Below are 15,669 nucleotides of genomic sequence, written 5' to 3'. Positions count from 1 at the left end.
ATGTCTGTTGTGTTAAAACTGGTTGGTTTTGTTCCAGGCAATGCCCTGAAGGATTTGCATGTATAAAAGGGGGCAGAAACCCAGATTATGGATACACAAGTTTTGACACATTTGGTTGGGCTTTCCTATCATTGTTTCGATTAATGACTCAAGACTTCTGGGAAAATCTGTATCAGCAGGTAAGCATTTTTTAAATTTTCGAATGCATTCATTAACTAATTTAAAGTGATTAGTATGCACTGTACCACATATCCTGTTTCTTATAGTTTTCGTGCCACATTACCAGGTTTATATGTCATGTGTTTTTTTGGGGTTTTTTTCCAGACCCTACGAGCAGCTGGGAAAACATACATGTTATTCTTTGTGCTGGTCATTTTTCTGGGATCCTTCTACCTTGTGAACTTGATTCTGGCTGTAGTTGCCATGGCCTACGATGAACAAAACCAAGCAACACTGGAAGAAGCAGAACAGAAGGAGGCAGAATTCCAGGCAATGCTTGAGCAACTGAAGAAACAGCAAGAAGATGCACAGGTTTGTCTTCATCTATTCTTCTATCATTGTCACTTTTGACATCAAGTACTATAGTGTACTTAAATGCCAATGCTTGAGAATGTAACATAAGTCCCCTTACAGTATAAAGATAATCATATCATAAAACAAAGCTATGTATGTATACTTCTGTACAGAGTACCTCCTCTATATCTCTGTCACCATGGATACACATCTCCAGTGGGGGATAATAAGATACGGACTGGCTCCATACCATTTCATGAAAATATTAACCAAATACCATGTGGCTGTTGCTTTTTATATATTTTTTTAACACTGTAAATGTGGTTGTCCATGTTCTCAGCATTTGACTTCAGGCTTCCTAATTCGCTTTTTAACTTATGTCAAAACCTGCTATATGCAGCATACAACACACACACACACAATACTTGTGCAAGTGTCACCAATGATTATTTTAAAATGCACTGTGCAGTAAGCAATGCTGGTGCACTGTTGAAATGTCTTTTGAGTTAAAAGGGTATGTGTGCGGTGGGAAGGGGGTTGTGGGGGCATACACAGGAGTTCTGGGTGGATGCACATAGAATATAACAAAGACCTTTCTAAGAATTGATCTGGAGTCCTGTCCACATGCGTTGGTACTTTTCTATGCCCCAGTGTTTAAAAGGATCTGGAATTGTGCAGTTAGATTTTAGAATGAATTACAGTTAGTGTTACCAAAAAGTCTATGTAAGTGTATCAACCTAGTTATGGAAATTATATATTTTTATTTCGTGATCCTGTCTTATAATCTAAAAGTGGTCACCAGAGATGCTATGGTGGTAAGGTGATCCTTAGCTTCTTTTAAACAGGGGTAGGAAACATTGGCTACTGCAGTCCATTCCATTAGATGACCTTAATGAATTAATTGACCCTGCAAAAAATAATTTAAGTAAGAAGTACCTGGTTGGAACAAAGTATTGCAATGGAATACGCCGGAAGAGCCCATGTTACCTACCCCTGCCTGAAAGGTGTTCTTCAGAGTGAGTGGCCAAACAAAAACCCAATGTTTTGAAACAAAAACGGAGCTAGCCGCGTTTGCCCAGTTTGTTGGTGAATACAGAACCTGCAGGCTAGACCGTGCTTTTTCACAATGCATTACCTTGAATTGTGTTTAGTGGTAGGGCACAGATTTCGATATGCATCAAGTATCAAGGTCCCTATGTCTCTGAATGCAGGCAGCCGCTGAAGCAGCAGCAGCAGCAGCTGCAGCTGCCAATGGGTATGGGGAGTACAGTGGAGGCTGCGGAGTCACTGAGAGCTCCTCTGAGGCATCGAAGCTCAGCTCCAAGAGTGCAAAGGAACGGAGAAACAGACGCAAAAAGAGAAAACAGAAATATGAGGACAAGGGAAAAGGGGACACTGATACATTTCACAAATCAGAATCTGAAGACAGCATAAAAAGAAAAGGCTTTGGCTTTTCTATTGATGGAAACAGGCTTAGCTATGAAAAGAGATATTCCTCCCCAGACCAGGTAAGGTTCCAAAAATACTTTCATGACTAGCTTAGCTTTAAAATGTGCTTTAGTATGGTACTGCAGAACAGTCATAAATAACTTAAATTGTGTTAAGTATTAGGTTTAGTGCAGAACCAAAAACAGCAAAGCCATTTTTAATTGACCTAGTTTTCCTCTTTTGTACAGATACATTGGTACATCTTTGTCAACTGTGGTGTCATTAAGATTGCTCGATCATCTTGAAATATGTCAGAAATAGTCTTGTTTTGTCAAGACATCAGCTGTAAACCATTAAACAGAAATAATTTTGTTTTGACAGTCATTCTGCCAGCACTTAGCTTAGGGATTTTAAGCAAAACTATTTTTTAAACAAGAGTTTAAATAGGTTTGACCCTTTCACCAGTGAAACCAAACATAACTCAGATAAATATCTCTTGCAGTCTCTGCTGAGTATTCGGGGCTCCCTGTTTTCTCCTCGACGCTACAGCAAAGCAAGCCTTTTCAGCTTCAGAGCGCGTAGGGATGTGGGCTCCGAGAATGATTTTGCAGACGACGAACACAGCACCTTTGAAGATAGTGAAAGCAGAAGGGGTTCACTCTTTGTGCCGCATATGCAGGAGAGACGCAACAGTAACATCAGCCAGACCAGTAGATCATCCAGAGTAATGCTTCCCATCAATAGAAAGATGCACTGCAACGTGGATTGCAATGGAGTAGTTTCGCTAGTGGGTGGACCATCGGGGCCAACCTCACCGGTTGGACGCCTTCTGCCAGAGGTGACAATAGATATAAGAAAGGCTTAAATAGTTGGCTTAGGCAATATGGCCTTTGCTTACTCAACTGGGGTTAGCACACAGTAGATGCTTGGTTTGATTAAGTTCTACAGTGCATTAATGTTTTCTAATCTTAACCGTCTAGCACTTAAATATATATATATATAATATATGATAATACATCCAAAACTTAAACACTTGATCAAAAATGTAATATAAAAAACTAAGTCACAGAGACAAATGCTTCGGCAAGTGCCTTTATCAGAGTCACCACTCCCTATAAAATAAATGTATATGAAAGACCAGCTTTAAACCTGAAACATTTAGACCTTTGAGTTGGAATAAAATAAGTAATAAAATAAGTTATATGTTGTATCTCGATTTCAACCATGTATTTGAACTGTCAAAGCCTTAGGCAAGAAAAGACAATTTAGGAAGTTATACTTTACAGACTGTAGCTATAAAGTAGCTTTGAATGGTTTTAATATAAAGGTTTTAATTACAGGCCACCACCACAACTGAAACTGAGACCAAGAAGAAAAGATCTGGGTCTCATCAGATGTCAATGGACTTTTTAGATGAGCCTACTGCAAGGCAAAGAGCTTTAAGTGTGGCAAGCATTTTAACAAACACCATGGATGGTATGTGCTATTTATTAATGTGCTAATTCCTACTGTATATCAAATTCAAATATTCAGGACCAGGGGACACAGTTGGACATAAAGTGGAGAGAGACTTAGGACAGAGGGTAGAGCCCTTAATGAATTAAGAGAGTGGTAAGGGAATGCCATGGGTTATTATTAGTTTATTTAGCAGACACCTTTATCCAAGGCGACTTACAGAGACTAGGGTGTGTGAACTATGCATCAGCTACAGAGTCACTTACAATTACGTCTCAGTCGAAAGACGGAGCACAAGGAGGTTAAGTGACTTGCTCAGGGTCACACAATAAGTCAGTGGCTGAGGTGGGATTTGAACTGGGGACCTCCTGGTTACAAGCCCTTTTCTTTAACCACTGGACCACACAACTAGTTAATTCTGAGTCAGTGGAATAGTTTGGGCCAGACTTTACAAAATGTTCAGATTGACCAGCTACTTGGAACTCTACAAGCATTGAGGAGCCAAATGTCCTCTTCTTGTTTGTTAATTTTTTTATATTTATTCCACTGTGCCACTTGCGCCATTTTAATAAATGAAAAAAAAAATGACAGTGCCACAGAACGAATGAGAAGTAACTCAATGTAAAGATTCCTGAATAGTTTGTTACTTGTTCTGTAACATTACTAGTGTGTTTTTCCTTGTGAGTTTAAGCAGCCTGTATATGGAAAGTAAAATCATTAATTTAAATTGATAATGTTCAGATGATATGACCACAAAATAAAAAAATAAAAAAATACCATTTGATTATTTTTGCTGTTATAGGCTGGAATACTGAAAATTTGTTGACAGGTCAAAATCAGTTTCCTACATGGGAGTTGCTTTGTTTATTTTTATAGACACATCAGAATGCGCCACAGCTGCATTTTATTTTGCATCAGCCACCTGATTAGAGCATTTGAATCAACTCCCATATTTTTCGTCATGCAGTCTATGTGGATTGTGTAAAATGCATTAAGAAAATCCAGGTTGGTCAACATAACCTATTAGTTTATAGGCCTTAGTGTATTATATATTTTATATAATTCAATGCATTTTTTTCTTATTCAGAACTCGAAGAATCACGACAAAAATGCCCACCATGTTGGTATAAATTTGCTAACACTTACCTCATATGGGACTGCAGCCCAAACTGGCTTAGAATCAAGACTCTAGTGAATTTAATTGTGATGGATCCTTTTGTAGACCTTGCAATCACTATCTGCATTGTTTTGAACACATTATTCATGGCCATGGAGCATTATCCAATGACCCAGGAGTTTAATAATGTGCTGTATGTGGGAAATCTGGTAAGTATGATATCATTGTTTGTTGCTTTTGATACACATATTTATGCTGTGGTAACAACTGCATATTATCATCAAAAGAACACTGGTAACGCAGGTTCATACCTCTTCTAGGCTGAGACAGAAGTTTTGATTCCAGCTTGTGTTTTGTTTGCCTTGATTATTGTAAAAACACTGCATTTTGGAAGGTTGTTTCTTTGTATCATATTAACATATTTATTTGTATTTGCTGTTTAAATGCTTACTGTTTGTTAATCCATTTAGTGATTTTATTTTATTATTATTATTTTATAGGTGTTTACTGGAATCTTCACTGCAGAAATGATTTTCAAAATTTGTGCTATGGACCCCTACTATTATTTTCAAGAAGGCTGGAACATTTTTGATGGCATTATTGTGAGCCTTAGCTTAATGGAGCTTGGTCTGGAAAATGTTGAGGGGCTGTCTGTCCTGAGGTCATTCAGATTGGTAAATATGTATTTAAGAATATGTTATTGTCTCTGTCATTTTTTCTCTAATATCTGACAGAAAAAGAGAAGAAGAATATTTCCTTATTAAATGGTATAGATAAATGTTGTTCCATTGAATTACATTACAATAAATTAAAGTCCAGGAAGTAGAAGAAACTTCTACATGTTAGAAGACTAATACAAAAATTAAATTAGGTGCATGTAAATTACTTTTCTCAGTTAGTTCTCATGTTGAAAATGAATCTTGATCTATTAAGAACATCATTCTCAATTTCAGCTGAGAGTGTTTAAATTAGCCAAGTCCTGGCCAACGTTGAACATGCTCATCAAGATCATTGGCAATTCTGTGGGAGCTCTTGGAAACTTGACTTTGGTGCTTGCCATCATTGTTTTCATTTTTGCTGTGGTGGGAATGCAGCTGTTCGGAAAGAACTACAGAGACTGCGTTTGCAAAATTGATGAGAATTGCGAGTTACCACGCTGGCACATGTTTGATTTCTTTCATTCCTTCTTGATTGTGTTCCGAGTACTGTGTGGAGAGTGGATTGAGACCATGTGGGACTGCATGGAGGTAGCTAGTCAGAGCATGTGCCTCATTGTATTCATGATGGTTATGGTGATTGGGAACCTTGTGGTAAGTAACCATGTTATGCTAACTTCTTAACTACATTTTATTCTGGCTTTACTTCTGTACTCCCCGTCTTCACTACACATAGAAGTTAGGTGTAATACTATTGATTTATTGAAGGTTAAAGTTAAGAAATTCAGAAATCAATTTGTGAAAACAATTGCTTTAAAATTGATTTTTGCGAGTGACATCACAGCTTAGCATATTATTTGCAATACCCAATATGATTAAATGCATAGATGCCATCTACTGCATAGTGAACACTCATCTATTTCTATTGCAGGCTAGTATTTTAAGTTGTTCATAGTTATAAATAATATAGAGATTGATCTATAAAATGGTTTGCAAATCTTTATATTTTTTTTAAAATGCTGTTTGCGGTGCTTTTATTTCCCAGGTATTGAATTTGTTCCTGGCTTTGCTTCTGAGCTCATTTAGTGCAGACAATCTTGCTGCTACAGACGATGATAGCGAAATGAACAATCTACAGATTGCTGTAGGAAGGATTCAGAGAGGCATTGACTTCACGAAGAAAACCCTCAGAGAATTCTTTCAAAACACGTGCATAAGAAACAAGAAGGTTCTTAATGAAATCAAACCCCTTGGAGAGCTGCACAACATGAAAGACAGCTGCATTTCCAATCACACAACAGTCGAGTTAATCAAGGAGCCAGATTTCCATAAGGACGACAATGGATTACGCAGGAGTGTGGAAATGTACGTGAATGATGAAAGTGATTACATGTCCTTCATCCATAATCCCAGCTTCACGGTGACAGTGCCAATTGCAGTGGGAGAGTCCGACTTTGACAACCTCAACACAGAGGAATTCAGCAGTGAATCGGACATTGAATGCAGCAAAGAGGTAGGAAAAAGTATTTCAGTTCTCTCAAACTTCTTGTTTTTAGTATCAGCGTTGCTGTTCTTAAAATTGATGGTTTCTTGTAAAGCAACCAAGTTCTATGTTGTATGGGTGAAGATTATATCCAATAAATGTAGCAATAATGGTGATTTAAAAAATAAGACTAATTCAGTGTTTGTACAATGTAGGTATAAAATATCTAGTCTGAAAAATTTAAGTTCGTATTTTTGTTGCACGGCTTCAGAATACATTTGGTTTTAGATTAAGTAGTAGACCTCAGCTTTAATACAGTGTACCAGAATTGTATTGATTCAGGTAGTCCAAATGGGCATTTAAATGTAACCTACTACAGTAATACTACCTTTTGGTACTGATATACAAGTAGAGCAGCTATTCTGAATGTGTTCACTTAAGCAGCCCCTAGTAACGAGTGTACTCACCAGGTCATAACAGAGAATTTGTTGCGTCTGGCTGACCGAGCAAGAAGCTCAGGGGATGAAGATTACACATTGGGCTTTTTGAGGTTATTGTTAAATTCAGTATTCATGCTCTGGGTAAACTGTATTTGTAAAATGAGGAAATTAGGAAGTCAAGTTGATTAATGTTTAGGCTAATGCCTTTGTAAGTTATAGTATTCGCAGCAGAGTTTGAGTGTTAGAAATGATGGATAAATAAGGAGGCCCTGCTCATCAGGGTACCCTGTCCTTTACTTAAAGGTAGTTTTATACAGTAATAGGCCTCTTCAAATATTTAATACTTTCCTGTATCCTTTTTTTATGTAATTCAATTAAAAATACAAAGGGGCAAGGAAGTGCTGTGCTTATGGCTGAGATCTTTGAAAGATATTTGTGAATGTGGGTCATGTTTTTAGAAAAGTGATGTAAACTGACAAAGAGGAGCAACACAGTGTTTAGCCAACAGCAATCTTTTTTTCAGATCAAAATCACTGAAGTAACAGTAGGAGAAATATTTTGAAGCTTGTCAAGATTTTTTTTGGTTTGTTTGTTTTTGCAAAATTTCACTGGAAAAGAATAGAAAAAATGCTGATGAAATTCATTGCTTGTTTTGTTTTTTTAAATTGCTCCCTGTGCAATAATGTTGGAAAATGTACCTTAAAGGAAGATATATGAAATGCTTTTGGTGACTGTACTCACTTGCGTTTAAAAACTATCCAATTAAATATGATATTGTAAATATTGTAAAAGATTATCCCTAGAACCACTTTTAAAATGTATTATAAATAGGGCTTATGATTTTTTGTGTTTTACCCATTGATATCCTCCTTTAAGAATTTGGTTGATATCCATTCAGCCATGCATGCAGCACTGTCTCTCACAGTGCCTGAGTAAAAAGAGTTAAAGTGCCAGGTCGCCGACGGGATATTTGATATTGGGCAGACCCTAAAAGGTTAATGGTGTTGACACATTGCTCTGCCGTAAAGACTGCACAAGAATCACAATAAGTTTTAATTAAAAATTAAACAGTATAGCTGTGAATTAACAGTGAACAATATACTAAAGGTTACAGTTCTATTATATTACAGTTCCATTCAAACAATTGTTGAAAATAAACAGTAACTGTCAATTAATCTTCTCTTTAAACATACTTCTTCATAATGTGTTTTTAACTCTTACTGGGTCCTCTATTGAAGCAAGTGAAAAGAGTGGAATAAAACAATAACGGATCAAACTAGCAAAAGACAACTAAGCAGTTGAATTGTTGTTCAGTTTCTTATTAGTTTAATGTGGTTTACATTATTTTATTTGCTTGTGCACTTACCTATGGACAACATTTTGTGTTGTTCGTTCTACTGATAAGAATGTGTCTGTCATTAATGGCAGCTTCTTCAAGGCCTGTATGAATAGTATAGAAAAATGGGATCATGGGATTCCATGGGCTTTCTGGATCTGTCTGCCCTGTGCAATTAGCACAGTAGATGTGATGGAGCCATCAGATCACTATGAGTACAGATGGGTGGCTGAGCACTTCTCTCAGGGGTGCAGTTTCTATGTTATTTGTTTGATAACTGCCAATGCGTTTTTTATAAATGGTTCATTTGAGTATGGGATTTTACCAAGCTTAACCTATCTGGTTATTATTGCAGCTGTTTTCAAGAAGCTCCCCAGGTTTTCATTGAGAAGAGACTTGTAAGACCAATTTATTGTACATAACACTAACATACAATGACTGCCAATGCCATATAAGCAAAAACAAATAAGGATTGCTGATTTTTCTTTATATATGCCTGATCATGTTACAGACCCCTTTTTTGTTTCATAATTCCACAGCTGCTCTGATGCCAGACACCCTGTTTTTCTTTATTTCATTTTAAGTTCAACATTAGCTTCTTGGCAATATTAAAATACCGTAGGTGCTGAATGAGCAGTTCCACCTTTTTCACTGATTTCAACCTCATTCTGTTTGACATTTTTTTAAATTTATTTTTCAAACATGATTGTTCAATATTCAATGGGCACCTAAAGCTTGATAAAGCCCAGTTATACAAATACATGGATTTTGCCTTTGTGTGCCAAAATGCATTTGTAGACTGGTTCATTGCCCTGTCATTACTACAGCATTTAACTATAAATGCTGCTCATAATAATGGAATGATGAATGCAAACCATTTAAACATTGCACATTTCAGAAACCTGCAATAGACTTAAAGTGCATTATTTTCCAAGCTATAAATTAGCAGGGATTCAACTAATCATAATAATACAAACAGACGTTGGTGTTCGTTTTATCACAAGAGCAGATCTTGAACCCCACTTAGGTCACTTTGTCTTTTTAAATTGATTGTTATTGAGGCCTCAGGGTCATTATTTGAAACCCTGATGTATTTTGGTGTATTTCGGTGTATTTCACCTAGTTTCAGATTCAAATATTGCAGGATTCATGAGCATATGCTTTATTTTCATGTTAAACAAAGAACAATAAATACACTCTAGGTGAGATGGTGATGATGATGATAATGATATTTAAGGTCAGAAGAAATGTATATTGAAATGTATATAGTCCCACCTACCAGTATATAGCATGCTTACACCATCCCCAGCTCTGCATTAGCTGGTTATCACAGCAGCCATTACTGTACATGTATATGATACAACCAGAGTTTTGGAATGTAATAAACTGTAATATAACAGTGGTACACATACTTGCCAGGTTTTTTTTATTGGAAAAAGATGGAGATTTATCAAACATTATGAATCTTTTCTATGCTATTCTGTTTAAATGGTGCAGGTGTAGTTGCTCAATTGTAGTCTGTTCTATGGATGTCTCTTGTAAAATATTATAAAGTCTATTTTGCTTTCTAAGCAATAATAGAGCTTAAAATGTAATTTCTGTTCTGCTCACAGAATAGTGAACAAACTTCAACTTAGAAAGAAGTTTGTTGATGGAAGATTGAAATTAAGAATCAATTCATACATATTAAAATTGCTGCCTGTTTTTTTTTTAAACCATCTTAAATTCATAGGTAAGCTTTTATGTTATCATGTCAGGTATGTGTACCAATGTAATCTGTTTTGCACACAAAATATCTACACAGTAGTACAGTACAGTAGTACAGTGTACAGTAGTGGTGCTGTTAAGCTAATGTGAAAATCTCCCTTTTTAAAACGACTGAAGCTTGGATACTGCTTACAAACAAGTGAATGGAATTATGTGTTTTCATGTCAATGTAGAACTGGTAAATTAGGGGGTAGATTAAGATTGTCTTCTGTGACTGTCAATTTATACAATCTTTTGATCACACCATGCAGTTTAATCTGCAATAGACATGAAAATACTTATATGCACTTTTCTATAGGTTAGGTCACAGGTTTGGATGAAAACCACACTGTTAATATTGCATGCCATAGAGTTTGTGAATAAATAAAAAATGAGTAAAATCAAACCTACAGCATATGCATAATATGTTTGCATACTTACATATCTAGGATACCTACAGAGTTTAAAGTTTGTTTTTGAAACATTGTTTTCTGTAGGTACTTTTGATGGTCTCGGCATGAAATTATGATTACAACAAGAAACAACTAACTGGATTCCAACCCTATGAGCTTGCCTATAGGAAAGTAGCCTTGCATTGACTGTTTAACAAAATAAACAAGGAATTTAGTAACAATAAAATCCCTACCCATTAGTCACTGCACATCAACTATGTTGTAAAGGCTATATAATAGGATTATTATTGCAGCAACTAAATCAGTTCAGCTCCTCCGAGGGAAGTACTGTCGACATCCAACCACTTGGAGAAGGAGAACCGATAGAAGTGGAACCTGAGGAATCCCTCGAGCCTGAAGCCTGTTTCACTGAAGGTGGGTGTGAACAAATTATCTGGAGGTCTGTTTGAATGCCATAACATGGAAATCTGTATTCTGATTTCATGATTTACTGTAATACCATTAATACCATTTTCATTCTGAAGCTTGGCTTTCTGAAATGCAGAACAATGTAAGCTCTATCTATTAAAATGATTGACAGTCTAAGTATTCTGCATAGCACAGTGTGACAGCATAACATTAAAGCATAATATTAAGGATCTGCTTCCTATATCAGTGGCTTTTGCAGATGAAATATATCAGCAGTGTGTTAGCTCTTAATGTGTATCTTCAGCGATTCAGCTCGTATGGAAATAATGATTCCCTTCCCTGTGCATTAGAATCCAGATATATCCTACTAATCCTGTTAAATATTACAACACCTATAATATTAAAAATTATAACTTAGTTCCGTTTCCATGTCAATCTCCTCAAAGCTGAGGATTATATAAAATCCTGCCATGTATTACACAGGGTTTTACAAAGATCCAGACTTCCTTTGTAATATGTACTGTATGCTGTACTGTACTTCACTAATTATCTTTTGGGGGCTTGCTGTGGTTCACTTTCAGTTTTTTGTATTGTCCTTGCTTGGCTTCACATGCACGCTGACAAGGGGGTTGAAGTAACTACAGGGACTTTTTACCTTACTGCCATGGATGTCAGTTCAGGATTTGTGTTAGGATTTTTTTTCCTAACATTGGGACTTAAATAATAAACCCCATGGCCAATGGATAGTCAAGACCTGCATGACCAGATCTCCAGGCTGCATTCATATTTGAGCCTGGTGGATGGAGTCCAGATGCAAATTAATGACCTTCTGATGCATGCCCTTAACACCAACCCAAATAGGCAGATCGCTGTTTTACTTGTGTGGTATTTGAATGCTAATTTTCTCAAAAGGAACAAAAAGAGAAATGGGGTTTGCCATTAAATTCTTTTGGCCTTTGTACTGTTTAATGGAGATTGCCTAGTTCTTTACAAGAACAAGTTCCCCCACAGTACTACCCAATGGGGATTACTGATTTAGTACTTGCCTCAGATGAAGATAATCTTAAGAGAGAAGAGTACAGAGACAGAATGTGTCAAAGCAACAGTGATTGTGCTGTATTAGAAAAGACAGTGGGAGGCACGTAGTGTCGGACAGGGGGTTCTGGGGCCCAACAGGGAAATAAGAGCAAAGGGCCGATTTAACTTGGTACATATTAAACAGCAAAAATGTGATTCTCTTTTTTTAGGCTAGGGGGCCGGCAGGCATTCAGGAACCAAAGGGTTAAGAAGCTCTGAGAAGCCGAGGCATCCTAATTGTTGCTGTTCTATCTATATCAAGTTATGGTTTTTGTAACTGTAAACACACAAAAATGTTCAATATCTACTGAGTATTTGTTATTATTTGTTTATTTAGCAGACGCCTTTATCCAAGGCGACTTGCAGAGACTAGGGTGTGCGAACCATGCATCAGCTGCAGAGTCACTTACAACTACGTCTCACCCGAAAGACAGAGCACAAGGAGGTTAAGTGACTTGCTCAAGGTCACACAATGAGTCAGTTGCTGAGGTGTGATTTGATCCGGGGTCCTCTTAGTTACAAGCCCTTTTCTTTAACCACTGGACCACACAGCCTCCTATTTATTGAGTACAAATACATGCAAGAAGGACCAAAAGTTTGTCACTATGTTGTGGTTCTGAAGCTCAAAACATCATATTGGCACCTCATGGTTAAAATTACTGACACAAAAAAAAACGTCTTGAAAACAAGTTATGATTAACAGATCATAAACCTAATACTTACTTGGAGATAATTATATAGATTAAAGTTGTTTGTAACAGATAACAATAATATAAAATTGGTTGTTTGGTTAAGTGGGAATATCACTTCATATGAGCTCTCAGTCGACCCTGTAAACTGTACATCTATTATTTGACAAAATGTCTAGACATCCCATTATCCTTTCTATCCTATTTTATTTCCTGCCTATTGCATTTCAAGGATGTCATTAGTATCCTAATACAGGATAATACTGTAATCTGCTTTTTAAATTACACTAATACTTTTTTTGATAAGTTTACATAAGCACTATGTAAATAGCTTTGAAAAAGACAATTGGGAAATGCTATTTTCTGTATGTTCAGTGATTTCCCACTCCCAGTGCAAGCCTGGAGTCACTCAGTCCTCATGTGCTCTAGTTGTTTTTTTCCAGTGAGCACACAATATGCTTTGAAAGTTATAAAAGGGTAATTTAAAAGTAGTTGAACGGATTAGAACTAGCAACAATAATGATGATATCATATATTGTAACAAATGTCCTGTTGGACCTTTTAGGCAAAGAATTCAGTGAAATTATTATAGTTAATTAATTAAACCAGATGAATTAACACAGTCAAATGGTTGTCTTGAAGGTATGGACCAACACACTGCTTAAAGAACAGAATGAGCAGTTAAAGCATTAATAATTCTTAATTAAATTACCTTCTATGCTTTCCCTTTTGTTTTGTGTAGTTTGGAGTGATTTTGCACTGCAGTTGGGCTTCCAGTCAGCCACTCAGTGTGTGTCTGTCTGCGAAGAAGCCATTTTCTGGTACCTTTGCCTCCAGGGGAGTGCAGCAATCAGTTCAACTGAAGCAAAAACTGTGAAGCTGACATCACAGTGTTTTGATTAGGAAGTGGTTTTCTCTCACTAGGCTTTATAGATAGCTACCTTAAGTTGGGACTGTTTCTGTCTAAGATGTATATTTTTTTGTTTGTTTGTTGTTGTTTTTCTTTTTACCTGAAAGCATGTCAGAGTGGTTACAATGCATGTTACAGTATGATTAATGCAAATACTGTAGCATGTTTTTAATAACAAAATCTGTCAAACATATGCATTTTACCTATATATGTACATTTTATTTATTTATTTATTTATTTATGTTTTATTAATTTAGGATGTGTACGGAAGTTCCAGTGTTGTCAGGTGAACATAGAGAAAGGCAAATGGAAATTGTGGTGGAACCTGAGAAAAACGTGTTTCAGGATTGTCGAACACAACTGGTTTGAAACGTTCATCATCTTTATGATCCTTCTCAGCAGTGGTGCGTTGGTAAGTGCAGTTGTTATTGTAAGGAGTATTGTGACATGCTTCCTTCTCTCTATTAAGAAGTAATCAGATATTAAAGTAGAAAAGCGTTCAATTTTCATGTTTTTCATTCCTTGATTCCGCTGTTATACCCCTATTACACACAGCTACTGTGTCAGTACTATTCAATAGAAAGCATCTCAGAAACGTACACTTAAGGGAGGTGAAGACAGGTTGTGAAGTCAGTAATGTAGTTTAATGGCCTACTAACCATGTCAACACAGATTTGTGGTTTTCCCAAACAGATTTCTATTTCCGTAAATCTTTCAATGGGATCTTAGGAAGACATAATAAACAGTTTCAAACCAATTCTCTTATCAGCATGTTAGGAATACTTTATGTCATCTACCGTACAAGCTTCTAATATTTTATTCCTTACCTGTTTGATATCCTATTATGGGTCTGCTGTGTGATGATCTGTTGTTGTTCCTGTTTGGAATTGTTTTCTGCTATGTTGACTACCTTTTCCAGAAGAAAATGCTTCTGAAAACACTCAAGGCTGTGGGTAAGTAATGCGCTGAAGCATACCAGGGTGGCACAAGCTTAGGTGAACAATGTTTCACCTATGGGTGTCAAAATCAGAAGCAATTTTTTTTCTGGAATAGGTGAACATACATAGAATATTATTAAAATGTATAATAGTATACCTTTAAAAACTGTAACTATTGCATCATTTTAGATGTTGCTTTCACACCATGTCCTCAAGATGCAACTGTACACCCTTGTAAAGTTTCATCATATATTCAATACATAATAAAACATATACAGATCAGAAGTATAGTTTATAACGGTAACACTTAAACATCAGAATACATTACTGCAAACATCATGCTTGATAACTGAAAAGGCGTGTCGAGTTGAAGCAAGTGCACTAAAAACAAGATATGTTATTTAGCAGCCATGCTGTTATCAACTGAAGATGCTAAACTGTGGTCATAACTATATGATATCTAGAAAAATAGCCTGACCATATCAACTGTTAATAAGTTTGCTGTCATCCTTTTAAAGATTTATCACATTGAATGAAAAAAAAACTAAGAGAGTGTTTTCATGCAGGCTTTTGAAGATATTTACATTGAGCAGAAGAAGACCATCAAGATCGTGCTAGAATATGCTGATAAAGTCTTTACCTACATCTTCATTTTGGAAATGCTTCTGAAGTGGGTGGCTTATGGGTTTGCGAAGTATTTTACCAATGCCTGGTGCTGGCTGGACTTCCTGATTGTTGATGTAGGTATTCTTACTTTAAATCTACGTCAATGTTACAATCCTGAAAGGTGATACATTTGTATCCTACAGAGTCCAGGTGGTCCTGTTTAAATTCAGTGGTTTCCATGACAACACAAATATATCAGTTAATCTTAGGTGATGTTTCTTAATCTATTAGCGTTAAATGCCTCTGAGACATATAGATTACATAAAAAGATAAAATAATACAGATGTCCTGTAGCATAATGACAATATATGTACATTAAGCATTGTGTTTGCCCTGTTTGGTTTTTTATACTGTTTTTTTTTTTTTTTTTGGGGGGGGGGGGGGTTTATACATT

General features: G+C 36.3%; 1 protein-coding gene across 3 annotated transcripts in view; it reads left to right on the top strand.

Moving 5' to 3' along the window:
• Positions 1-15,669, top strand: part of LOC117403248 (sodium channel protein type 2 subunit alpha-like) — a 45,006-nt gene that overhangs the window by 17,570 nt on the left and 11,767 nt on the right. For all 3 annotated transcript variants that reach the window (XM_059032290.1, XM_059032288.1, XM_059032289.1), the window contains exons 9-20: positions 38-179; positions 325-531; positions 1,725-2,021; positions 2,444-2,779; positions 3,282-3,417; positions 4,484-4,722; positions 5,014-5,187; positions 5,467-5,823; positions 6,215-6,682; positions 10,881-11,001; positions 13,929-14,083; positions 15,176-15,349. In XM_059032290.1, the coding sequence (XP_058888273.1) occupies positions 38-179; positions 325-531; positions 1,725-2,021; positions 2,444-2,779; positions 3,282-3,417; positions 4,484-4,722; positions 5,014-5,187; positions 5,467-5,823; positions 6,215-6,682; positions 10,881-11,001; positions 13,929-14,083; positions 15,176-15,349 (2,806 nt within the window). The remainder of the gene's footprint in view (positions 1-37; positions 180-324; positions 532-1,724; positions 2,022-2,443; positions 2,780-3,281; positions 3,418-4,483; positions 4,723-5,013; positions 5,188-5,466; positions 5,824-6,214; positions 6,683-10,880; positions 11,002-13,928; positions 14,084-15,175; positions 15,350-15,669) is intronic.

Source organism: Acipenser ruthenus, chromosome 10, assembly GCF_902713425.1.
Source record: "Acipenser ruthenus chromosome 10, fAciRut3.2 maternal haplotype, whole genome shotgun sequence".
Classification (NCBI taxonomy): domain Eukaryota; kingdom Metazoa; phylum Chordata; class Actinopteri; order Acipenseriformes; family Acipenseridae; genus Acipenser; species Acipenser ruthenus.
This window is presented reverse-complemented; position numbering and strand designations above follow the sequence as displayed.